General features: G+C 48.2%; 1 protein-coding gene across 2 annotated transcripts in view; it reads right to left on the bottom strand.

Moving 5' to 3' along the window:
- Window positions 1-25334, bottom strand: part of BMP6 (bone morphogenetic protein 6) — a 462814-nt gene that overhangs the window by 118713 nt on the left and 318767 nt on the right. For both annotated transcript variants that reach the window (XM_063923119.1, XM_063923120.1), the window contains one exon: window positions 23534-23726. In XM_063923119.1, coding sequence (XP_063779189.1) covers window positions 23534-23726 — 193 coding nt within the window. The remainder of the gene's footprint in view (window positions 1-23533; window positions 23727-25334) is intronic.

Below are 25334 nucleotides of genomic sequence, written 5' to 3'. Positions count from 1 at the left end.
GTCCTTTCGGTCCTATAAGAACAAGCGGACAAAAGGACAGTCATATCTGCCTCGGGGCAGAGGAAGGGGTAAGAGAGGGCAGCAAGCAGCCCCTGCCCAGGAACAGAAGCCCTCTCAGGGTTCTGCAAAGCCCTCAGCATGACGCTGGGGCCTTACAAGCGGACTCAGGAGCGGTGGGGGGTCGACTCAAGAATTTCAGCGCACAGTGGGCTTGCTCACAGGTGGACCCCTGGATCCTGCAGGTAGTATCTCAGGGTTACAGGTTGGAATTCGAGAAGTCTCCCCCTCGCAGGTTCCTAAAGTCTGCTTTGCCAACGTCTCCCTCAGACAGGGCGACGGTATTGGAAGCCATTCACAAGCTGTTTTCTCACCAGGTGATAGTCAAGGTACCCCTCCTACAACAGGGAAAGGGGTATTACTCCACGCTATTTGTGGTACCGAAGCCGGACGGCTCGGTAAGACCTATTCTAAATCTGAAATCTTTGAACCTGTACATACAAAAATTCAAGTTCAAGATGGAGTCACTCAGAGCAGTGATAGCGAATCTGGAAGAAGGGGACTTTATGGTGTCCCTGGACATAAAGGATGCTTACCTGCATGTCCCAATTTGCCCTTCACATCAAGGGTACCTCAGGTTCGTGGTGCAAAACTGTCATTATCAGTTTCAGACGCTGCCGTTTGGATTGTCCACGGCACCTCGGGTCTTTACCAAGGTAATGGCCGAAATGATGATTCTTCTGCGAAGAAGAGGCGTATTAATTATCCCTTACTTGGACGATCTCCTGATAAGGGCAAGGTCCAGAGAACAGCTGGAGGACGGAGTAGCACTAACCCGACTAGTGCTGCAACAACACGGGTGGATTCTGAATTTTCCAAAATCTCAGTTGACCCCGACGACACGTCTGCTGTTCCTGGGAATGATTCTGGACACGGTTCAGAAAAAGGTGTTTCTTCCGGAGGAGAAAGCCAGGGAGTTATCCGAACTTGTCAGGAACCTCCTAAAACCAGGGAAAGTGTCTGTGCATCAATGCACAAGAGTCCTGGGAAAGATGGTGGCTTCTTACGAAGCGATTCCATTCGGCAGATTCCACGCACGAACTTTTCAGTGGGATCTGCTGGACAAATGGTCCGGATCACATCTGCAGATGCATCAGCGGATAACCTTATCGCCACGGACAAGGGTGTCTCTTCTGTGGTGGTTGCAGAGTGCTCATCTGTTAGAGGGCCGCAGATTCGGCATACAGGACTGGGTCCTGGTGACCACGGATGCCAGTCTGAGAGGCTGGGGAGCGGTCACACAGGGAAGAAACTTCCAGGGAGTATGGTCAAGCCTGGAGATGTCTCTTCACATAAATATACTGGAGCTAAGAGCGATTTACAATGCTCTAAGTCTGGCAAAACCCCTGCTTCAGGGTCAGCCGGTGTTGATCCAGTCGGACAACATCACGGCAGTCGCCCACGTAAACAGACAGGGCGGCACAAGAAGCAGGACAGCAATGGCAGAAGCTGCAAGGATTCTTCGCTGGGCGGAAGATCATGTGATAGCACTGTCAGCAGTATTCATTCCGGGAGTGGACAACTGGGAAGCAGACTTCCTCAGCAGACACGATCTACACCCGGGAGAGTGGGGACTTCATCCAGAAGTCTTCCACATGATTGTGAACCGTTGGGAAAAACCAATGGTGGATATGATGGCGTCCCGCCTCAACAAAAAACTGGACAGGTATTGCGCCAGGTCAAGAGACCCTCAGGCAATAGCTGTGGACGCTCTGGTAACACCGTGGGTGTTCCAGTCAGTGTATGTGTTCCCTCCTCTGCCTCTCATACCAAAAGTACTGAGAATTATACGGCAAAAGGGAGTAAGAACGATACTAGAGGCTCCGGATTGGCCAAGAAGAACTTGGTACCCGGAACTTCAAGAGATGCTCACGGAGGATCCGTGGCCTCTACCTCTAAGACGGGACCTGCTTCAGCAGGGACCGTGTCTATTCCAAGACTTACCGCGGCTGCGTTTGACGGCATGGCGGTTGAACGCCGAATTCTAAGGGAAAAAGGCATTCCGGAAGAGGTCATTCCTACACTGGTAAAAGCCAGGAAGGAGGTGACTGCACAACATTATCACCGCATTTGGAGAAAATATGTTGCGTGGTGTGAGGCCAGGAAGGCCCCCACGGAGGAATTTCAACTGGGTCGATTCCTACATTTCCTGCAAACAGGATTGTCTATGGGCCTCAAATTGGGGTCCATTAAGGTTCAAATTTCGGCCCTGTCGATTTTCTTCCAGAAAGAATTGGCTTCAGTTCCTGAAGTCCAGACTTTTGTAAAAGGAGTACTACATATACAGCCCCCGGTTGTGCCCCCAGTGGCACCGTGGGATCTTAATGTAGTCTTGGATTTTCTCAAATCCCATTGGTTTGAGCCGCTCAAATCGGTGGAGTTGAAGTATCTTACATGGAAAGTAACCATGCTACTGGCCCTGGCTTCAGCCAGGAGAGTATCAGAATTGGCGGCTTTATCATATAAGAGCCCATATCTGATTTTCCATATGGACAGGGCAGAACTGCGGACGCGTCCTCATTTTCTGCCTAAGGTGGTGTCAGCGTTTCACCTGAACCAGCCTATTGTGGTGCCTGCGGCTACTAACGATTTGGAGGATTCCAAGTTGTTGGACGTGGTCCGGGCATTGAAAATATATATTTCAAGAACGGCGGGAGTCAGAAAGTCTGACTCACTGTTTATATTGTAGGCACCCAACAAGTAGAGATGAGCGCCTGAAATTTTTCGGGTTTTGTGTTTTGGTTTTGGGTTCGGTTCCGCGGCCGTGTTTTGGGTTCGAACGCGTTTTGGCAAAACCTCACCGAATTATTTTTGTCGGATTCGGGTGTGTTTTGGATTCGGGTGTTTTTTTCCAAAAACACTAAAAAACAGCTTAAATCATAGAATTTGGGGGTCATTTTGATCCCAAAGTATTATTAACCTCAAAAACCATAATTTACACTCATTTTCAGTCTATTCTGAATACCTCACACCTCACAATATTATTTTTAGTCCTAAAATTTGCACCGAGGTCGCTGTGTGAGTAAGATAAGCGACCCTAGTGGCCGACACAAACACCGGGCCCATCTAGGAGTGGCACTGCAGTGTCACGCAGGATGTCCCTTCCAAAAAACCCTCCCCAAACAGCACATGACGCAAAGAAAAAAAGAGGCGCAATGAGGTAGCTGTGTGAGTAAGATTAGCGACCCTAGTGGCCGACACAAACACCGGGCCCATCTAGGAGTGGCACTGCAGTGTCACGCAGGATGGCCCTTCCAAAAAACCCTCCCCAAACAGCACATGACGCAAAGAAAAAAAGAGGCGCAATGAGGTAGCTGACTGTGTGAGTAAGATTAGCGACCCTAGTGGCCGACACAAACACCGGGCCCATCTAGGAGTGGCACTGCAGTGTCACGCAGGATGGCCCTTCCAAAAAACCCTCCCCAAACAGCACATGACGCAAAGAAAAAAAGAGGCGCAATGAGGTAGCTGACTGTGTGAGTAAGATTAGCGACCCTAGTGGCCGACACAAACACCGGGCCCATCTAGGAGTGGCACTGCAGTGTCACGCAGGATGTCCCTTCCAAAAAACCCTCCCCAAACAGCACATGACGCAAAGAAAAAAAGAGGCGCAATGAGGTAGCTGTGTGAGTAAGATTAGCGACCCTAGTGGCCGACACAAACACCGGGCCCATCTAGGAGTGGCACTGCAGTGTCACGCAGGATGTCCCTTCCAAAAAACCCTCCCCAAACAGCACATGACGCAAAGAAAAAAAGAGGCGCAATGAGGTAGCTGACTGTGTGAGTAAGATTAGCGACCCTAGTGGCCGACACAAACACCGGGCCCATTTAGGAGTGGCACTGCAGTGTCACGCAGGATGTCCCTTCCAAAAAACCCTCCCCAATCAGCACATGATGCAAAGAAAAAGAAAAGAAAAAAGAGGTGCAAGATGGAATTATCCTTGGGCCCTCCCACCCACCCTTATGTTGTATAAACAAAACAGGACATGCACACTTTAACCAACCCATCATTTCAGTGACAGGGTCTGCCACACGACTGTGACTGATATGACGGGTTGGTTTGGACCCCCCCCAAAAAAGAAGCAATTAATCTCTCCTTGCACAAACTGGCTCTACAGAGGCAAGATGTCCACCTCATCTTCACCCTCCGATATATCACCGTGTACATCCCCCTCCTCACAGATTATCAATTCGTCCCCACTGGAATCCACCATCTCAGCTCCCTGTGTACTTTGTGGAGGCAATTGCTGCTGGTCAATGTCTCCGCGGAGGAATTGATTATAATTCATTTTAATGAACATCATCTTCTCCACATTTTCTGGATGTAACCTCGTACGCCGATTGCTGACAAGGTGAGCGGCGGCACTAAACACTCTTTCGGAGTACACACTTGTGGGAGGGCAACTTAGGTAGAATAAAGCCAGTTTGTGCAAGGGCCTCCAAATTGCCTCTTTTTCCTGCCAGTATAAGTACGGACTGTGTGACGTGCCTACTTGGATGCGGTCACTCATATAATCCTCCACCATTCTATCAATGTTGAGAGAATCATATGCAGTGACAGTAGACGACATGTCCGTAATCGTTGTCAGGTCCTTCAGTCCGGACCAGATGTCAGCATCAGCAGTCGCTCCAGACTGCCCTGCATCACCGCCAGCGGGTGGGCTCGGAATTCCGAGCCTTTTCCTCGCACCCCCAGTTGCGGGAGAATGTGAAGGAGGAGATGTTGACAGGTCGCGTTCCGCTTGACTTGACAATTTTGTCACCAGCAGGTCTTTCAACCCCAGCAGACCTGTGTCTGCCGGAAAGAGAGATCCAAGGTAGGCTTTAAATCTAGGATCGAGCACGGTGGCCAAAATGTAGTGCTCTGATTTCAACAGATTGACCACCCGTGAATCCTTGTTAAGCGAATTAAGGGCTGCATCCACAAGTCCCACATGCCTAGCGGAATCGCTCCCTTTTAGCTCCTTCTTCAATGCCTCCAGCTTCTTCTGCAAAAGCCTGATGAGGGGAATGACCTGACTCAGGCTGGCAGTGTCTGAACTGACTTCACGTGTGGCAAGTTCAAAGGGCATCAGAACCTTGCACAACGTTGAAATCATTCTCCACTGCACTTGAGACAGGTGCATTCCATCTCCTATATCGTGCTCAATTGTATAGGCTTGAATGGCCTTTTGCTGCTCCTCCAACCTCTGAAGCATATAGAGGGTTGAATTCCACCTCGTTACCACTTCTTGCTTCAGATGATGGCAGGGCAGGTTCAGTAGTTTTTGGTGGTGCTCCAGTCTTCTGTACGTGGTGCCTGTACGCCGAAAGTGTCCCGCAATTTTTCTGGCCACCGACAGCATCTCTTGCACGCCCCTGTCGTTTTTTAAAAAATTCTGCACCACCAAATTCAAGGTATGTGCAAAACATGGGACGTGCTGGAATTTGCCCATATTTAATGCACACACAATATTGCTGGCGTTGTCCGATGCCACAAATCCACAGGAGAGTCCAATTGGGGTAAGCCATTCCGCGATGATCTTCCTCAGTTGCCGTAAGAGGTTTTCAGCTGTGTGCGTATTCTGGAAAGCGGTGATACAAAGCGTAGCCTGCCTAGGAAAGAGTTGGCGTTTGCGAGATGCTGCTACTGGTGCCGCCGCTGCTGTTCTTGCGGCGGGAGTCCATACATCTACCCAGTGGGCTGTCACAGTCATATAGTCCTGACCCTGCCCTGCTCCACTTGTCCACATGTCCGTGGTTAAGTGGTCATTGGGTACAACTGCATTTTTTAGGAGACTGGTGAGTCTTTTTCTGACGTCCGTGTACATTCTCGGTATCGCCTGCCTAGAGAAGTGGAACCTAGATGGTATTTGGTAACGGGGGCACACTGCCTCAATAAATTGTCTAGTTCCCTGTGAACTAACGGCGGATACCGGACGCACGTCTAACACCAACATAGTTGTCAAGGACTCAGTTATCCGCTTTGCAGTAGGATGACTGCTGTGATATTTCATCTTCCTCGCAAAGGACTGTTGAACAGTCAATTGCTTACTGGAAGTAGTACAAGTGGGCTTACGACTTCCCCTCTGGGATGACCATCGACTCCCAGCGGCAACAACAGCAGCGCCAGCAGCAGTAGGCGTTACACGCAAGGATGCATCGGAGGAATCCCAGGCAGGAGAGGACTCGTCAGACTTGCCAGTGACATGGCCTGCAGGACTATTGGCATTCCTGGGGAAGGAGGAAATTGACACTGAGGGAGTTGGTGGGGTGGTTTGCGTGAGCTTGGTTACAAGAGGAAGGGATTTACTGGTCAGTGGACTGCTTCCGCTGTCACCCAAAGTTTTTGAACTTGTCACTGACTTATTATGAATGCGCTGCAGGTGACGTATAAGGGAGGATGTTCCGAGGTGGTTAACGTCCTTACCCCTACTTATTACAGCTTGACAAAGGGAACACACGGCTTGACACCTGTTGTCCGCATTTCTGGTGAAATACCTCCACACCGAAGAGCTGATTTTTTTGGTATTTTCACCTGGCATGTCAACGGCCATATTCCTCCCACGGACAACAGGTGTCTCCCCGGGTGCCTGACTTAAACAAACCACCTCACCATCAGAATCCTCCTGGTCAATTTCCTCCCCAGCGCCAGCAACACCCATATCCTCCTCATCCTGGTGTACTTCAACACTGACATCTTCAATCTGACTATCAGGAACTGGACTGCGGGTGCTCCTTCCAGCACTTGCAGGGGGCGTGCAAATGGTGGAAGGCGCATGCTCTTCACGTCCAGTGTTGGGAAGGTCAGGCATCGCAACCGACACAATTGGACTCTCCTTGTGGATTTGGGATTTCAAAGAACGCACAGTTCTTTGCGGTGCTTTTGCCAGCTTGAGTCTTTTCAGTTTTCTAGCGAGAGGCTGAGTGCTTCCATCCTCATGTGAAGCTGAACCACTAGCCATGAACATAGGCCAGGGCCTCAGCCGTTCCTTGCCACTCCGTGTGGTAAATGGCATATTGGCAAGTTTACGCTTCTCCTCCGACAATTTTATTTTAGGTTTTGGAGTCCTTTTTTTACTGATATTTGGTGTTTTGGTTTTGACATGCTCTGTACTATGCCATTGGGCATCGGCCTTGGCAGACGACGTTGCTGGCATTTCATCGTCTCGGCCATGACTAGTGGCAGCAGCTTCAGCACGAGGTGGAAGTGGATCTTGATCTTTCCCTAATTTTGGAACCTCAACATTTTTGTCCTCCATATTTTAATAGGCACAACTAAAAGGCACCTCAGGTAAACAATGCAGATGGATGGATTGGATACTAGTATACAATTATGGACGGGCTGCCGAGTGCCGACACAGAGGTAGCCACAGCCGTGAACTACCGCACTGTACTGTGTCTGCTGCTAATATATAGACTGGTTGATAAAGAGATAGTATACTCGTAACTAGTATGTATGTATAAAGAAAGAAAAAAAAACCACGGTTAGGTCACTGGTATATACAATTATGGACGGGCTGCGGAGTGCCGACACAGAGGTAGCCACAGCCGTGAACTACCGCACTGTACTGTGTCTGCTGCTAATATATAGACTGGTTGATAAAGAGATAGTATACTCGTAACTAGTATGTATGTATAAAGAAAGAAAAAAAAACCACGGTTAGGTGGTATATACAATTATGGACGGGCTGCCGAGTGCCGACACAGAGGTAGCCACAGCCGTGAACTACCGCACTGTACTGTGTCTGCTGCTAATATATAGACTGGTTGATAAAGAGATAGTATACTCGTAACTAGTATGTATGTATAAAGAAAGAAAAAAAACCACGGTTAGGTCACTGGTATATACAATTATGGACGGGCTGCCGAGTGCCGACACAGAGGTAGCCACAGCCGTGAACTACCGCACTGTACACTGGTTGATAAAGAGATAGTAGTATACTCGTAACAACTAGTATGACGACGGTATAAAGAATGAAAAAAAAACCACGGTTAGGTGGTATATAATACAATTATGGTTGGATGGACTGCCTGCCGAGTGCCGACACAGAGGTAGCCACAGCCGTGAACTACCGCACTGTACACTGGTTGATAAAGAGATAGTAGTATACTCGCAACAACTAGTATGACGACGGTATAAAGAACGAAAAAAAAACCACGGTTAGGTGGTATATATTATAATACAATTATGGATGGACGGACTGCCTGCCGAGTTCCGACACAGAGGTAGCCACAGCCGTGAACTACCGCACTGTACACTGGTTGATAAAGAGATAGTAGTATACTCGTAACAACTAGTATGACGACGGTATAAAGAACGAAAAAAAAACCACGGTTAGGTGGTATATATTATAATACAATTATGGATGGACGGACTGCCTGCCGAGTTCCGACACAGAGGTAGCCACAGCCGTGAACTACCGCACTGTACACTGGTTGATAAAGAGATAGTAGTATACTCGTAACAACTAGTATGACTATGACGACGGTATAAAGAAAGAAAAAAAAAACCACGGTTAGGTGGTATATAATACAATTATGGATGGACGGACTGCCTGCCGAGTGCCGACACAGAGGTAGCCACAGCCGTGAACTACCGCACTGTACTGTGTCTGCTGCTAATATAGACTGGTTGATAAAGAGATAGTATACAATACTACTAATATACTGGTGGTCAGGCACTGGTCACCACTAGTCACACTGGCAGTGGCACTCCTGCAGCAAAAGTGTGCACTGTTTAATTTTAATATAATATTATTTATCATGTACTCCTGGCTCCTGCTATAACAAGCTGCAGTGCTCCCCAGTCTCCCCCACAATTATAAGCTTTATATACAATACATTGATGTGCAGCACACTGGGCTGAGCAGTGCACACAGACTGAGTCACTGTGTGACTGTGTATCGTTTTTTTCAGGCAGAGAACGGATATATTAAATAAAACAAACAACTGCACTGTCTCTGGTGGTCACTGGTCACTGTGGTCGTCAGTCACTAAACTCTGTCTGCACTCTGCACTCTCTTCTAATCTACAGTATCACAGCAATCTCTCTCTCTCTCTCTCTTCTAAATCTAATCTAAATGGAGAGGACGCCAGCCACGTCCTCTCCCTATCAATCTCAATGCACGTGTGAAAATGGCGGCGACGCGCGGCTCCTTATATAGAATCCGAGTCTCGCGATAGAATCCGAGCCTCGCGAGAATCCGACAGCGTCATGATGACGTTCGGGCGCGCTCGGGTTAACCGAGCAAGGCGGGAAGATCCGAGTCGCTCGGACCCGTGAAAAAAAAAGTGAAGTTCGTGCGGGTTCGGATTCAAAGAAACCGAACCCGCTCATCTCTACCAACAAGATGGGTGCTCCTGCTTCTAAGCAGACGATTGCTCGTTGGATTTGTAGCACAATTCAGCTTGCACATTCTGTGGCAGGCTTGCCACAACCTAAATCTGTCAAGGCCCATTCCACAAGGAAAGTGGGCTCATCCTGGGCGGCTGCCCGGGGGGTCTCGGCATTACAACTCTGCCGAGCTGCTACTTGGTCAGGGGCAAACACGTTTGCAAAATTCTACAAATTTGATACCCTGGCTGAGGAGGACCTTGAGTTCTCTCATTCGGTGCTGCAGAGTCATCCGCACTCTCCCGCCCGTTTGGGAGCTTTGGTATAATCCCCATGGTCCTGACGGAGTCCCCAGCATCCACTTAGGACGTTAGAGAAAATAAGAATTTACTTACCGATAATTCTATTTCTCGTAGTCCGTAGTGGATGCTGGGCGCCCATCCCAAGTGCGGATTGTCTGCAATACTTGTACATAGTTATTGTTACAAACAAATTCGGGTTGTTATTGTTGTGAGCCGTCTGTTCAGAGGCTCCTACGTTGTCATACTGTTAACTGGGTTCAGATCACAAGTTGTACGGTGTGATTGGTGTGGCTGGTATGAGTCTTACCCGGGATTCAATATCCTTCCTTATTGTGTACGCTCGTCCGGGCACAGTATCTTAACTGAGGCTTGGAGGAGGGTCATAGGGGATGGAGCCAGTACACACCACCTAATCCTAAAGCTTTATTTTTGTGCCCTATCTCCTGCGGAGCCGCTATTCCCCATGGTCCTGACGGAGTCCCCAGCATCCACTACGGACTACGAGAAATAGAATTATCGGTAAGTAAATTCTTATTATATCTGCCTCCCCTGCAGTGCACATGGTTTTGCCCAACTGCTAACAAAGTTCCTGCTGCGATCAACTCAGAATTACCCCCTATGTGTGCTTACGATTTTGGCTTATGTGAGATTTTGGCTTATGTGAGATGTAACTGACATGTGAGATGAACTAGACCGATCTAGCAAGGATTGACTTGCCTGCACAGTCTATCTTTTCTTGCGATGCCGACCTGGCGGGACCGCGCATCGGGAACGAATCGGGATCGAATCGGGATCGCAAGGTGACTTTCACCTTGCAATCTGCACTAACTTTTCTTGCGATTTTGACTATATAGTCAAAATCGAAAGAAAATATCTCACCGTGTGTACACACCTTAACTCTCTCTGCACATGTTATATCTGCTTCACCTGCAGTGCACATGGGGGGTAATTCCAAGTTGATCGCAGCAGGAATTTGGTTAGCAGTTGGGCAAAACCATGGTGGTCATTCCGAGTTGATCGCTCGTTATTTTTTTTCCGCAATGGAGCGATTAGTCGCTCATGCGCATGCGCAATGTCCGCAGTGCGACTGCGCCAAGTAAATTTGCTATTAAGTTAGGTATTTTACTCACGGCATTACGAGGTTTTTTCTTCGTTCTGGTGATCGTAGTGTGATTGACAGGAAGTGGGTGTTTCTGGGCGGAAACTGGCCGTTTTATGGGTGTGTGCGAAAAAACGCAGTTTCTGGGAAAAACGCGGGAGTGTCTGAAGAAACGGGGGAGTGTCTGGGCGAACGCTGGGTGTGTTTGTGACGTCAAACCAGGAACGAAACTGACTGAACTGATCGCAGTGGCAGAGTAAGTCTCGAGCTACTCAGAAACTGCTAAGAACTGTCTATTCGCAAATCTGCTAATCTTTCGTTCGCAAATCTGCTAAGCTAAGATTCACTCCCAGTAGGCGGCGGCTTAGCGTGTGCAAAGCTGCTAAAAGCAGCTTGCGAGCGAACAACTCGGAATGAGGGCCCATGTGCACTGCAGGGGAGGCAGATATAACATGTGCAGAGAGAGTTAGATTTGGGTGTGGTCTGTTCAATCTGCAATCTAAATTGCAGTGTAAAAATAAAGCAGCCAGTATTTACCCTGCACAGAAACAAAATAACCCACCCAAATCTAACTCTCCCTGCACATCAGGGACGTGCAGTCAGGGGAGGCAGGGGAGGCTGTGCCTCCCCTGCTATTAATAATTAAAATAATACACAGAAGATACTTATGACACATATTCTGTGTCATAAGTATCTTCTTTAAATTATTCTAATTATTTTAATATATTTAATCAGTTTGGGAGGCACCGATAGCCGTGCCTCCCGTCGATACTGGGAACGGGGATAGAGCGGGGGGCGGGGCTAAACTCTTGAGCTTTAAAAGCCCATTGAAAACAGCAGTGAAAGCGGCACTGGATCCGCTTGTCCAATCACCCACACGCAGCGGCGGGACAAGACAGAAGTGTAAATAATTACCTCTTCTAATTCCCCTGATGCCTCGCTGCTGATGGTGGCCGGGAGCCTGACAGTAGCTGCAGCCACGCGGTGATCTCCCCCATATGAGCATCGCTGCTGACTGATGACCGCCGCAGCAGCCGCCTCCGTTACACTACACACCACTGAAAGCGAGAAGCTTGCTGCTGTCATGTAAGGTGAGCAGATCCTCTCAGTTAGTTCTCGCGTGGTGCGGCCGCGGCGTGAGGGGTGAAATGGGGATGGTAGCGGCAACTGTGTTCACTCCCCGCAGCCCTGACCTCCCGTGTAGCAGAAAATGCACGGGGGCGAGTGGGTGGCAGTATTCAATATAATAATATTGTGCTCCTTGACCTGCGTGAGTGCAGGGAGGTGGGGGGTTTGATGGTGCCTGTGCCGGTTTTCATATTAAATGATGCTCCTTTACGGGGGGGGGGTTGTGTTAGCCACCACCAGTTAACATTTTATTTTATAACAGACGCCACTCCTCCTCATTTTTATTCCCCCTGTACGAAGCAAATGAGGAGGGACAGGCATCTGTTGTAAAATAAAATAACAGTGAGGGGGACAGGCGTCTGTTGTAAAATAAAATAACCGTGATGGCGGCTCTCGTAGACTTGATAAAGTGCAAAAAGGTGCCGTTTATTACAATAAACATAACCTTTTTGCACTTTAGCAAGTTGCTGAGTGCCGCCATCTTGCTATATATATATATATATATAAAAGTTGGTAGAAAGGCGGGACTCAATAGGGACTGGAACAGCAGCGGAAAATGAAGAGACTAAGCCCTTAGATCAAGTTAACGTTTCAGTTATTTCAGTAACTGATACTGTTACCAGCGGAACATGTGAGGGAGAAATGGCGCCAGTGTGCTGAGGGAGATAGCTTCGCCCCTTTTTCGGCTGACTTTTCTCCCGCTTTTTTATGGATTCTGGCAGGGGTATTTATCTCATGTATAGCCTCTGGGGCTATATATTGTGATATATTTGCCAGCCAAGGTGTTTTTATTGCTTCTCAGGGCGCCCCCCCCCCCCCCCAGCGCCCTGCACCCTCAGTGACCGGAGTGTGAAGTGTGTATGAGGAGCAATGGCGCACAGCTGCAGTGCTGTGCGCTACCTTGGTGAAGACTGATGTCTTCTGCCGCCGATTTTCCGGATTCTTCTTGCTTCTGGCTCTGTAAGGGGGCCGGCGGCGCGGCTCCGGGACCGAACATCAATGGCCGGTTCCATGCGGTCGATCCCTCTGGAGCTAATGGTGTCCAGTAGCCTAAGAAGCCCAAGCTACCACCAGTTAGGTAGGTTTGCTTCTTCTCCCCTTAGTCCCTCGCTGCAGTGAGTCTGTTGCCAGCAGATCTCACTGTAAAATAAAAAACCTAAAATATACTTTCTCTCTAGGAGCTCAGGAGAGCCCCTAGTGTGCAACCAGCTCAGCCGGGCACAGGATTCTAACTGAAGTCTGGAGGAGGGTCATAGTGGGAGGAGCCAGTGCACACCAGGTAGTCCTAAAGCTTTCTTAGCTGTGCCCAGTCTCCTGCGGAGCCGCTATTCCCCATGGTCCTTACGGAGTCCCCAGCATCCACTAGAACGTCAGAGAAATCATATATCTATATACCGCCCTTTTAAAATCCTGCATTTGCCCCTGGTCCACCCATCCTTCCGCCGGGGGCAGAGCCAGGTGCAGCCGTGCGCGGTGATCCCCTCGATGGGCTCGCTGTGCTTTGGGCCCGGTGGCGAGCTTTGCTTTGCTCGCCACACTATTATATTCCCCCTCAGGTGGTGGCGTGGACCACCACCCGAGTAAGAATACAGGCCTTTGGTCGGGATTTCGACAGCATTTCCCCAGCTGTCGGGATTCCAGCGTCGGTATTTCAACCGCCGGGTTCCCATCGTTCGGAAAATTAACTGCATTCCCCCTCAGACGATACAGCATTTTTTCCCATTTAGATTGCAGGCCGGGCTCCAATATGTGAGGGCCTCTGGGAGCCCACTCCATTCACCCCCATCCTATATTCTGGCCCTGAGGATGGGGCTTCACTTGGTGCCTCCGCAGCCATTGACCTCACCGCACGTCACTGCTGCACATGTTATATCTGCCTCCCCTGCAGTGCACATGGTTTTGCCCAACTGCTAAAAAATGTCCTGCTGCGATCAACTTGGAATTACCCCCATGGTTTTGCCCAACTGCTAACAAATTTGCTGTTGCGATCAACTCTGAATTACCTCCTGTATTAGTCCCAATGTTCCCAGTGTCCTTGCGACATACGTGTCAGCCAACGAATGTGCAAATGAGAATCCCAGGTCATAAACCCAGAAGTCCTATCATCACAAGGACAGCTCTTATCAGGAGAACTGTCCTTTGTGATTTTATTTAAGCATATGGAATTACTAAACACCGTCATGCTTGCAGTGAGTGGCTTGATGCATCACATGCAAAATGCAATACTTGATGCATCCCGTCCTATTAGATGGTGCTTGTAGTGCAGATAAGTTCACTTTGATGGCTGTGATTGACTCCACACATTTTTGTGCTTGTGATCTGTGTTTTTATACATTCTTCCCACACAGTAATTCACAAAGATCAATACACAAACAACACATTATTCAACATTTCATACAACAGGATAAATATTTTATCAGCACACACAATGGTTTAACATCTGCAGAAGCTGATGTGGATACATATTTTAATTTCTCCCTGTGATTCATTAGGAATGTCACTGCAGATCTGCTGGGAGTATAGAGCTCATATAATCCTCACAAAGGGAAGTGTAGTGATAGAGGCAGCCAGTTTCATATTTGGAAGATTTACGTTATGTTCTAGTGCAATATGTGTAAGCCAACTAAGAGCAGCTGTTTAGCGCAAACAAGGATACAGTATCTTGACATGTCACATTTAGTTAAGTACTTAAACAATATTTCACTTTCTTTGATGCTCTTAGGAATTTTGCATAAATTTAAAGCTGTTGTTTGGCAAAATTGTGGTCCAGGAATGCATGGTCCTTACACAGCAAATCAGCTCTCAAGACAAATGAATATAAGATGTGAGATTGTTATTTGGAGTGAACTTTACTCAGTGGATGTGCAATCACACTAATTGTCATCTTGGGGGTTATATATCAATTTTATGTTGGCTGAAAATAAGATTGATACTAAAAATGTCATCAGACTTTTCAAAGGGAAAAGTTCCATTTAACCGTGATTAGAAAGTCTTTTCATTTTAAGAGCTATTGTTAATGACATTCATTTATGTCTAGTGATGCTGCACCAAGCTTCGTGTTCTAAGTACACTTAAAGATGGAGTCACGCTAATTGTGGCACCGTCTGTGCAAAGGTGCGCCCGTCTGTGCACGCCGATCCGGGCAAGCACACGCGTCCCATTCACTAGAATGGGAACATCTCTGTGCACTCCTGTGGCGGGGCTAGGTGATAGATCTCCTAGTCCCGCCGGGAGTGCACATATGCGTGCGGGTCCAACTGTACGTACGTTTTTCACAAAATCAAAATATTTTTCAATACTTAAGCCCAGATTTATCAAGCCTTGGAAAGTGATAAATTGCACAGTGATAAAGTACCAGCCAACCAGCTCCTCCTAACTGTCTATTTCAAACCCAGCCTGTAACATGGCAGTTAGAAGCTGGTTGGCTGGTACTCCGTGCTGTTTATCACTCTCCAAGGCTTGATAAATCTGGGCCTTAATACGTAGCAGTAAGCATTTCACATCCAAAAACCATAAAAAAGTGATTGATTATATCTGTAGGGCAATGGTTCCCAAACTTTCTTGAATCACAGTGCCCCAGAAAATAAGCATTTTTATCACAGCACCCCTATACCAAAAGTTTCTTATTGAGAAATTCACCAAAAATGACTAAGGACCTTATTCAGTAAGGATTGCAGTTTCTGCTAAAAAGCAGTTACTGTGATCAAATAGTGGCTGCCCAGAAATATAGAAAAAACGCCCATTGCAGAAATTGCAAAAGCATCGTAATATGCGGGCTGATCGCAAAACCATACGCAATTACCGGAACATTGAAGATTTTTCCTACCGGCGCCAGGCAAGGTCATCCACAATTCTTGTGACACAAGGGGGGTAATTCCAAGTTGATCGCAGCAGGAAATTTTTTAGCAGTTGTCCAAAACCATGTGTACTGCAGGTGAGGCAGATATAACATGTGCAGAGAGAGATAGATTTGGGTGTGGTGTGTGCAATCTGCAATCTAATTTGCAGTGTAAAAATAAAGCAGCCAGTATTTACCCTGCACAGAAACAAAATAACCCACCCAAATCTAACTCTCTCTGCACATGTTATATCTGCCACACCTGCAGTGCACATGGTTTTGCCCAATTGCTAACAAAATTCCTGCTGCGATCAACTTGGAATTACCCCCTAGAGGCTGGAAGTAGACATCACATCAGTGAGGTAACCATATATATAAATGTATGGGCTATATATTCATAGCAGAACAGTTTCATGAGTTAATCCTAGTTCACCAGGTGACGCTGCATGTGTACAGCAATTCAGTGGTTTAGTGGGACAGCAAAAGCGTCTTTCTGCTGTCTGTGTTACAGTGACAAAGGCACCCTGATATTATCAGGCATTGCAGTACACCTTGTCACAATGTGCGAATGTTGCCTACCGGATCGAAGCTCTGAAATCTATTGCATACTTGCCTACCTGACCCTCTCCATGAGGGAGAAAATGCTCTGTTCCTGGACTTTCCTGGTAATGTATGATTGCCATCACCTGTGGTGAGCTAGTTAATTGATAAGAAAGGTGTTTCACCACAGGTGATGGCAATCATACATTACCAGGAAAGTCCAGGAACAGAGCATTTTCTCCCTCATGGAGAGGGTTAGGTAGGCAAGTATGATCTATTGCAGGCATTCCCAACCGCGGTCCTCAAGGCACACCAACAGTGCAGGTTTTAGTGATATCCAGGCTTCAGCACAGATGGTTAAATCAAAATAACTGAGCTACTAATTATGTCACCTGTGCTGAAGCCTGGAGATCACTAAAACCAGGACTGTTAGTGTGCCTTGAGGACCGAGGTTGGGAAAGCCTGATCTATTGCATTCCGGAGCTTGAGGCAGATGAGAAATGCGGCCAAACCTCCGAAAATTGCATTTTCAGTGGTTTGAATATTTTTTAGCTCTTATGCATCCCACCCTTAACGTAAAACTGATCAGAGACTTACTGTAACTAGTTCTGAAGTTAACTGGATGGCAAGTACCGCCAGTTATTTATATAGCGTCAGCATAATCATTTGCACTTTACAATTGAGAAAAAAACAGCAATAAAATGACACTGGGTAACAAATCGACAAAGATGTAAGAGAGCCCTGTGTGCAAGCTTACACTCTATAGGGAAATATGAATCTGATACATAAGGATAAGTGCACATATTACAATGGGATCAGTATGATTTACCTACAATCAAAATCCCGACAGCCAAAATACCGACAACAATTGACCGATGGTCAAAATACTGACAAGGTCGAAATACAGATATGGTCAAAATACCAACATTTAAAATGTCAACATGGTCAAAAAGTAGACACAAGCTTGTAAAAAATAAATAAATTGGTGTGTATGTCGACATAGGTCGACATGGACACTGTATAAGTATACCACGTCCCCTCGCATGGCTCGCTGCACTCGGAACACCATTAGATTCCCCCTCCAGGTCCACTGGGATGGTAAAGTATGAACAAGTTGGTTTCAATGAAAACTCATGAAAAACCCATTTACATTTTTCGACCTGTCGACACTATAAATGTCGGTATTTTGGCCTTGTCGGTATGTTACATGTCGGTATTTTGACTGTGTCGACATTTTGACCTTGTCTGTATTTTGACAGTCAGTCAATGGTTGTCGGTATTTTGACCTGCAGGATTTTGATTGTAGGTAAATTGTCTGCATCCCATTACAACAAGTCTAGCTACATTGCAAAGGTTCTTGAGATGAATTACATGAGCCAGTCACACAGCAATGTTGGACTGGGGTCAGTAGGTTGTGTTAGAAAAAGAAGAAAAGTAAACTTATGTGTGGACTAAATAAAGGGAGGCTATCTGGGTAGAATAGTCTGCGGAGTATTTGTTATAATGATTCCATCTGAAGACCTCTGCATGTGTTACTGTTATCCTGCATCATTCTATATGCCTGGGTAACTATAGAGTTGTAAAGTTCTCAAAAACTCACTGTGAGGCCTATTAATCAATTCTGCCCTTAAAATATGCAGAAACTGCTGTTACGAGCATAATTAAGTATCCTTCAGATGTACCAAAGAGGAAAGCTTTCCGTCCACTGGCTCTCACAGCAACCGTTCCCATACTTTCCTATCTGGAACAATTTGAACAACTGCAAATGCTAACACCATCTTAAGATGATTTTAGCATACTATGTACTACTGGGCTTCCACACCTGACAGGGATCTTGCAACTCCTCTTCAGTGGGCTGTAAGACATCCTAAAATGCTCTGCGGCTTTAGCAGCTGGAAATCCACACATGTGCAGTAGCAGTGAGGAGGTACGTAGATAGAAGTAAAGTGATCACAGATGTGAATTAACAAATAACCAGAAAATGACCTCAGCAAGTCCACATCACTCATAAGAAAATGCCCCTATATGCCTGCCCCTCACTTGTTTCCAAATGTCATATAATACATCACAGCCCTCCTCACATGCCCCTTACTGGCCCATCTGCCACTCCACATGCCCTTAGTGGCCATGATGCCCAGGGACATTGTAAGAGAAATGGGGGCGCATATGCAGTCTCCGTCCGGGCCCCCTCCTCTGTAGCCTGCAGTATGTGAGCCCCAGTAGACTCTAGTGCTGTGCACATGCACAGGTCTCTGGGAATATGGTGCAGCAGCCATTTTCCTGGCAATTTCCTTACTGTGCATGCACAAAAATTCAAGAAAATGGCTGCCGCGCAATTTTCCCAGGTGATTTTGTATTGCTGCCACACCGGGACTCTGGAGAGATAAATATGAAGAAATGGGTGCAGTTGTTGCATTGTGGCCCCCTCTGGACCCAGGGGTCCATGTGTACCACACGAACTGCACCCATTATAGAAGCACAACTTCAGTCTCCCCACATGCCCCTTACTGGTCCATCAGACCTTACCCATACGCAGGGGCGGAACTCTCGGAGACAACGGAGTCCGTTGCCGCCGGGCTCCTGGCCCTGAAGGGGGCACGGCACCTGCTCCGTTGTCCCCCGTTCCGTCCACACGATTAATTTCTGTAGTGCAGCAGGAGCTGCTAGAGGAGCCGACGAGCGAGAGCAGCGCCTATCAGCATCAGCGGCGCTCGCTCCTCCTCTCTGTGCTCTCTGCTGCTGTGCTCAGGCCTGGGTCGCGGGTGTCACGTGACATCCTTCCGGGACCCAGAGCCGCCGCCCGCCAGGACACATAGCAGCAGCCGCCAGGACTCGGAGAGAGTGCGCGGTGCAGGAAAGCGGGGCTGTCACAGTCAGGAGCGATGTAAGTACAAGCCCTTTTGGGAGAGGGGGGACATGTGAGGGGGAAGACAGAACACCTGCTGCTGTCACCGCTCACAGGGTCGTTTAACTAAGCCTAAGCCTGGCTCTGTCTCCCCTCTCTCCTGTCAGCATTGTCCTGTACCTGTCACCTCTGTGCTGGGCTATCATGCCTGTCCCGTCTCTGTCACCCTATTCTTTCCTATCCCTGTCACCTCAATGCTGGCCCTGTCTCTCCTCTCTCCTGTCACCCCTGTCCTTGTCACCTCTTACTGGCCCTGTCATCTCTCTCAGCTGACACTTCCATTCTGTCCCATCTGTCCAGTCCCTGCCATCCCTGGTCTGACCCTGTTAACTCTGTCCTGTCCCTGTTAACCCTCTCTCCTATCCCTTCAGTTCTGTCCTGGTACCTCTGTCCTGGTTCTGCCCATGTCACCCCTGTCCTGTCCCTGTCCTCTCTGTCCTGGTCCTGTCACCTATGTCCTGGTCCTATCACCTCTCTCTTATCCCTGTCACCTCTATCTTGGTCGTCATTTTTGTTCTTCCCCACTGGACTGTCCCTGTCATCGCTGTATTGGCCCAGTCACCTCTGTCCTGTCCCTGACACCCTTCTCTCCTGTCCCCTCTATTCTGTCATGGCCCTGTCATCCCTGTACTCTCCCTGTCCCCTCTGTCGTGTCCTGTCACCCATCTTTCCTGGCCCTCTGTTCTGTCCTGGCCCTGTCACCTCTGTCCTGTGCCTGTTCCCTCTGTCTTAGTCTGCCCTGGTCCCACTGGACTTTCCCTTTCATCTCAGTACTGTCCCTGACACCTCTGTCCTGGCACTTTTTTCGAGGTTGGGGGCACCAAACTCTAACTTGCCTCCGGGCGACGGGGATGAACTTACGCCACTGCCCATACGCATATTGCCCACCCACCAGAGGCGCTTACAGAGATGAGGGGGCACGTGTGCTGTCTCTGATCGGGCCCCCTCCTCTCTGGTTTTGCAGTAGACTCTGGCATTGTGCCAGAGTCTACTGTGCATGTGCAGGTCTGCAGGAACATGGGCCCCGTTTGTGTTCCCAGGGCCATCTATACTACGCAAATCACTAGAAAATGACTGCGGTGGCCATTTTCCCAGTGATTTTAGCAGCTCTAGAGCCAGTTCTGGGCCGACAGAGTGGTAATTATAATGAATTGGGTGCAGGGAGTGCAGTGTTTGGTACCCCCTGGACCCAGGGGCTGTGTGCACCACACACATTGCGCCCATTATAGATATGCCAGTGTCTCCCCCACATGTCAATCAGATCTCCCACAAAAATGTCTCTCTAACCTACCCCACTTTTACAGATACATATGAGCTGTCGCTCGCATGTGTACGACCAGTGGCGGATCCAGGGGGCCCGTGCCCCCCTGTCATTTGTGGCCTTCTGTCCCCCCCCCCCCCCCCCGACGCCGGCGCCGCACAGGGAGATGATGAGCGCCCGCTGAGATTGTGTTACCAGCGGGCGCCCGTCTCCCTGCACAGCGGCAGCCGGAGGCAGGTGCTCAGTACTGAGCTCCGGCTTCCGGCGCAGTCACTGTGCGCCGTGCGCTATGGGAGAGACGTCAGTCATGACGTCTCTCTCATAGTGCTGACTGAGGAGCGGACGCCCAGGGAGGAGGAGCACTGCAGGGGCCTGGAAGCGGGAGCGGGGCTCGGTAAGTATGTTTTTTTCTTCCTTAATGCAGCGGGGCATCTACTGGGGGCAAACTACGGGGGACATTACTACTGGGGGGGCATCAACAAGGGGCATTACTACTGGGGGGGGCATTATAACTGGGGGTCATCTATTGGGGGCAGCTACTGGGGGACATTTTTACTGGGGGCCATCTACTGGGGGCATTACTACAGGGGGGTCATCTATTGGGGCAAACTCGTAGGGGGCATTATTACTGGGGGGGTCATCTATTGGGGGCAGCTACTGGGGGCATTATTACTGGGGGGCATCTACTGTGGGCATTACTACTGGGGGGTCATCTATTGGGGGCAGCTACTGGGGGACATTTTTATTGGGGTCCGTCTACTGGGGGGCATCTACTGGGGGCATTACTACTGGGGGGTCATCTATTTGGGGCAAACTCCTAGGGGGCATTACTACTGGGGGCAAACTACTGGAGGACATTATACTGGGGGGCATCTACAGGGGGCAAACTGCTGGGGGACATTATTACTGGGGGACATCTACTGGGGGCAAACTGCTGGGGGACATTATTACTGGGGGGGGCATCTACTGGGGGCAAACTACTGGGGGGCATCTACTGGGGGCAAACTGCTGGGGGACATTATTACTGGGTGGCATCTACTGGGGGCAAACTACTGCGGGACTATTACTAGGGGCCAACTACAAAGGTGCTAACTACTGGCGGCGTAACTACAGGGGCATTACTACTGGCGGCTTAACTGCAGGGGCATTACTACTTGGGGGCTAAACTACAGGGGGGCCAAACTACTGGGGGCTTAACTGCAGGGGCCAAACTACTGGGGGATAACTACAGGGGCCAAACTACTGGGGGCATTACTACTGAAGGCTAAGCTACAAGGGGGCATAACTACAGGGGCTAAACTACAATGGGGCAAACTACAGGGGGGCATTACTACTGGTGGCTAAACTACTGGGGGCATTACCACTGGGAGGCTAAACTAAAGGGGGGGGGGTAAACTACTGGGGTCATAACTGCAGGGGAATTACCACCGGGGGCATAATGACTGAGGGCATTACTACAGGCAACATTACTACTGGGGGCAATACGAGCATTGCAAAAGGGGCACCACTACTATGGGGTCTATATAAGGGGCACTACCAGTACAGTGGACATTGCATAATGAGCGCTACAACTGTGGGCATTGTATAAGAAGCGCCACCTCACATGCACCGAAGCCGCACGCAAATGTACTTGCCCCTTCCATGGTGCCCCCCCTATTATTTTCTTCTGGATCCGCCCCTGTGTACGACAAGGACGGCACATCCACGGCTGGGAAGGGGGGATGCCACAACTCAGGGGGGCCTGGCTTCATGGCACGCCCCCATCTACAGTATCTGTATGCCGGCTACTGGCTGGCTGGCAAGCAGGCGGGTGGGCAATTGAACAGAGACCCGGGAGGCTGCACTGATCGCCCAGCCCCACTTTCTGTGCGGCATTTACCAGAAGTGCCAGATGGCCAGTTTGACTCTACATATGACCCAACTGTCATGATTCTGGTTATAAGATATGCACCTTGTTCTACTTCCTCACTGGGCAAAAGGAGTGAACTTTCTGCAGAGTACATTGTATTCCCTCCACCTCCTATGGTATGCTTGGCGGTATCCTCTGGTGTGTCATGAGACCTTCCTGCGTTATGCATGTGACGTGGAATTTGGTTGCTCTATTCAGACATCCTGTGTTTTATGACACAGCAGAGGATACCTGAGATAAGACTAAAGAGTTGTGCGCTTCACGCCCCACCTGTTACCCACTACAGCAGGAAATGTAACATGCATATTTGTAAGTAGTACATGGGAAACCTAGAATCGGTAATGGGACCCATTCGTTTCTGTCCTTTTTATAAATAATCTTTTTAGATTGCCTAAGAAGTAAGTAATACAGTATGTCCATATTTGCAGATGCCACTATACCACTTCAATTGAGAAGATCTCACCTAGCAACAGATTGAAAACTATGGGGGTCATTCCGAGTTGTTCGCTCGCAAGCGGATTTTAACAGATTTGCTCATGCTAAGCCGCCGCCTACTGGGAGTGAATCTTAGCATCTTAAAATTGCGAACGATGTATTCGCAATATTGCGATTACACACCTCGTAGCAGTTTCTGAGTAGCTTCAGACTTACTCGGCATCTGCGATCAGTTCAGTGCTTGTCGTTCCTGGTTTGACGTCACAAACACACCCAGCGTTCGCCCAGACACTCCCCCGTTTCTCCGGCCACTCCTGCGTTTTTTCCGGAAACGGTAGCGTTTTATACCACACGCCCATAAAACGGCCTGTTTCCGCCCAGTAACACCCATTTCCTGTCAATCACATTACGATCGCCAGAACGATGAAAAAGCCGTGAGTAAAAATCCTAACTGCATAGCAAATTTACTTGGCGCAGTCGCAGTGCGGACATTGCGCATGCGCATTAAGCGGAAAATCGCTGCGATGCGAAGATTTTTACCGAGCGAACAACTCGGAATGACCCCCTATGTAATCACCACAGTAGTAAAATACAGTACATATAACTAATGCAGGTGGGAATAAGAATTCATTTAGCAAGATGTTCGGTAAGCCTTGGGAATTTTATTACTATAAAAAAGGGACAGGCACAATAACCCTGTAAAATACAGTCACAGGGCATAGCTTTATAACTCATTCATTTACCTGTTTTTGTGCTGTGTTAAGACTTGATATATACTGATTAAAAAAGTCTGGTTCTCAAAGCTGCCCAGTACACAGTCCTTGTATATGCGGAATTCAGCAGCTGTCACTGCTTCTCCCTCAGGTATCTGGGATAAATTAAATTTGAATTCTTTATGATGTCTTAGACGAGGTGACAGCTCCTTGTCATATTCAACTACAAAAGAAATAAAGAAAAAATATTAAAAGTGTAAACGTAATAATAATAAAGCACAAATAAAAGATATCCAAAACTAGATTAACTCTAGGGGCCTAATTCATGCTTGTATGCAATGTCGATGTTCACACAACTGAGCGAATATTGTCAGACTGCGCATGCGACTCAATCGCACTGCGCACACGCCAAGGTACCGTTGCGATGCCACTCGCAATGACAGTTTTAAAGCAGATTGATTGACAGGAAGTGACCGTAGTTGGGAGTGGCAACAAAAACAAATAAGTGTCGTGCCCGTTTTCGGGGGCCTGTATCTGCCATCTGCTGCGATCATGTACATAGAGAAACATGCGAGTGCGTTGTAACTGCCGTGGCCAGTCTGTGTGATCATAGACTCATTCAAGTCGATGTTCCTCATTATTTTGACAATGTTGCATTTGTGTACGCAGTTCCTGAGGACTTTACGATGGCTCTGGTGGGCGTCTATATTCTTTTCTGGGTAGGTATGTGCATACAAACATGAAAAAGGCCCTAGGTGCACCAAAAACAACTAAAGACTATAATAATAATAACAAATTATATTTTACATATACTATCTTATATTTTTAAATAGCCACATAGTTTCCCTAGCGCTGTACATGGAATATAAAAAGTAACAGTGATACTTGACACAGAGTGGGGAAGGTAGTTCAGCACTCAATGAGCATGTTCCCAAAGAAGGGCAATCTAAAGCTGCGTACACATTAGACGATATGTCGTCTGATCCAACATATCGGGCACATCTTTTAGTGTGTACCCACTATGTCGCTGACAATGTGCATTCCCGCAGGTCATAGCAACATCCTCTGTCGACCCTACATGCAGGTCCAACGGAAGACATCGCTAGCGAAGGCCATGCTGCTGAATACAGCACGGCCACCGCCGTCGCTCCCGGCATCGGAAAGTGTGTATGTACTTGCCGATGCTGGCTCCACCACCGGGTCCCATCGCTGCTGATGTCTCTGGGTAAACACACATCTAGTGTGTACCCAGCTTATCAGTCAGTGTTGCTGAACAGGACTAGGATAGAGGATAGAAGAAACTCTGAAAACATGGACCATGAGAGCTTACATACTAAGAGGAGGGGTGAAAAGTTTTATGTCAAATTTCGGAGAAGATCATATCAATGGAATAGACACAGAAATAGATTTAGGAGGAGGGATGGTAGGCTTCATGTAAATGGGCTAGAGAAGGGGTGGGGAACTTTTTTTCTACCAAGGGCCATTTGGATATTTATAAAATCCTTCGGGGGGGGGGGGGGCATACAAAAATTATCAAATTAAAAATTACCCTGCCACCAGTAGTTATGCCCCTTAGAGGTACTGAGTACGCATGCCCAAAAATGGGTGTGGCCAATAAAAATGGGACATGATACACATATGCCCCCAATAGTGCACTGCCAGATACACATATGCCAGTGCAGTGCCAGATACACATATGCCGCCACAGTGCCAGATACACAAATGCCCCACAGTGCCAGATACACAAATGCCCCCACAGTGCCAGATACACAAATGCCCGTACAGTGCCAGATACACAAATGTCCGCACAGTGCCAGATACACAAATGCCC

This window comes from Pseudophryne corroboree, chromosome 5 (assembly GCF_028390025.1).
Source record: "Pseudophryne corroboree isolate aPseCor3 chromosome 5, aPseCor3.hap2, whole genome shotgun sequence".
NCBI classification, from domain to species: Eukaryota; Metazoa; Chordata; class Amphibia; order Anura; family Myobatrachidae; genus Pseudophryne; species Pseudophryne corroboree.
This window is presented reverse-complemented; position numbering and strand designations above follow the sequence as displayed.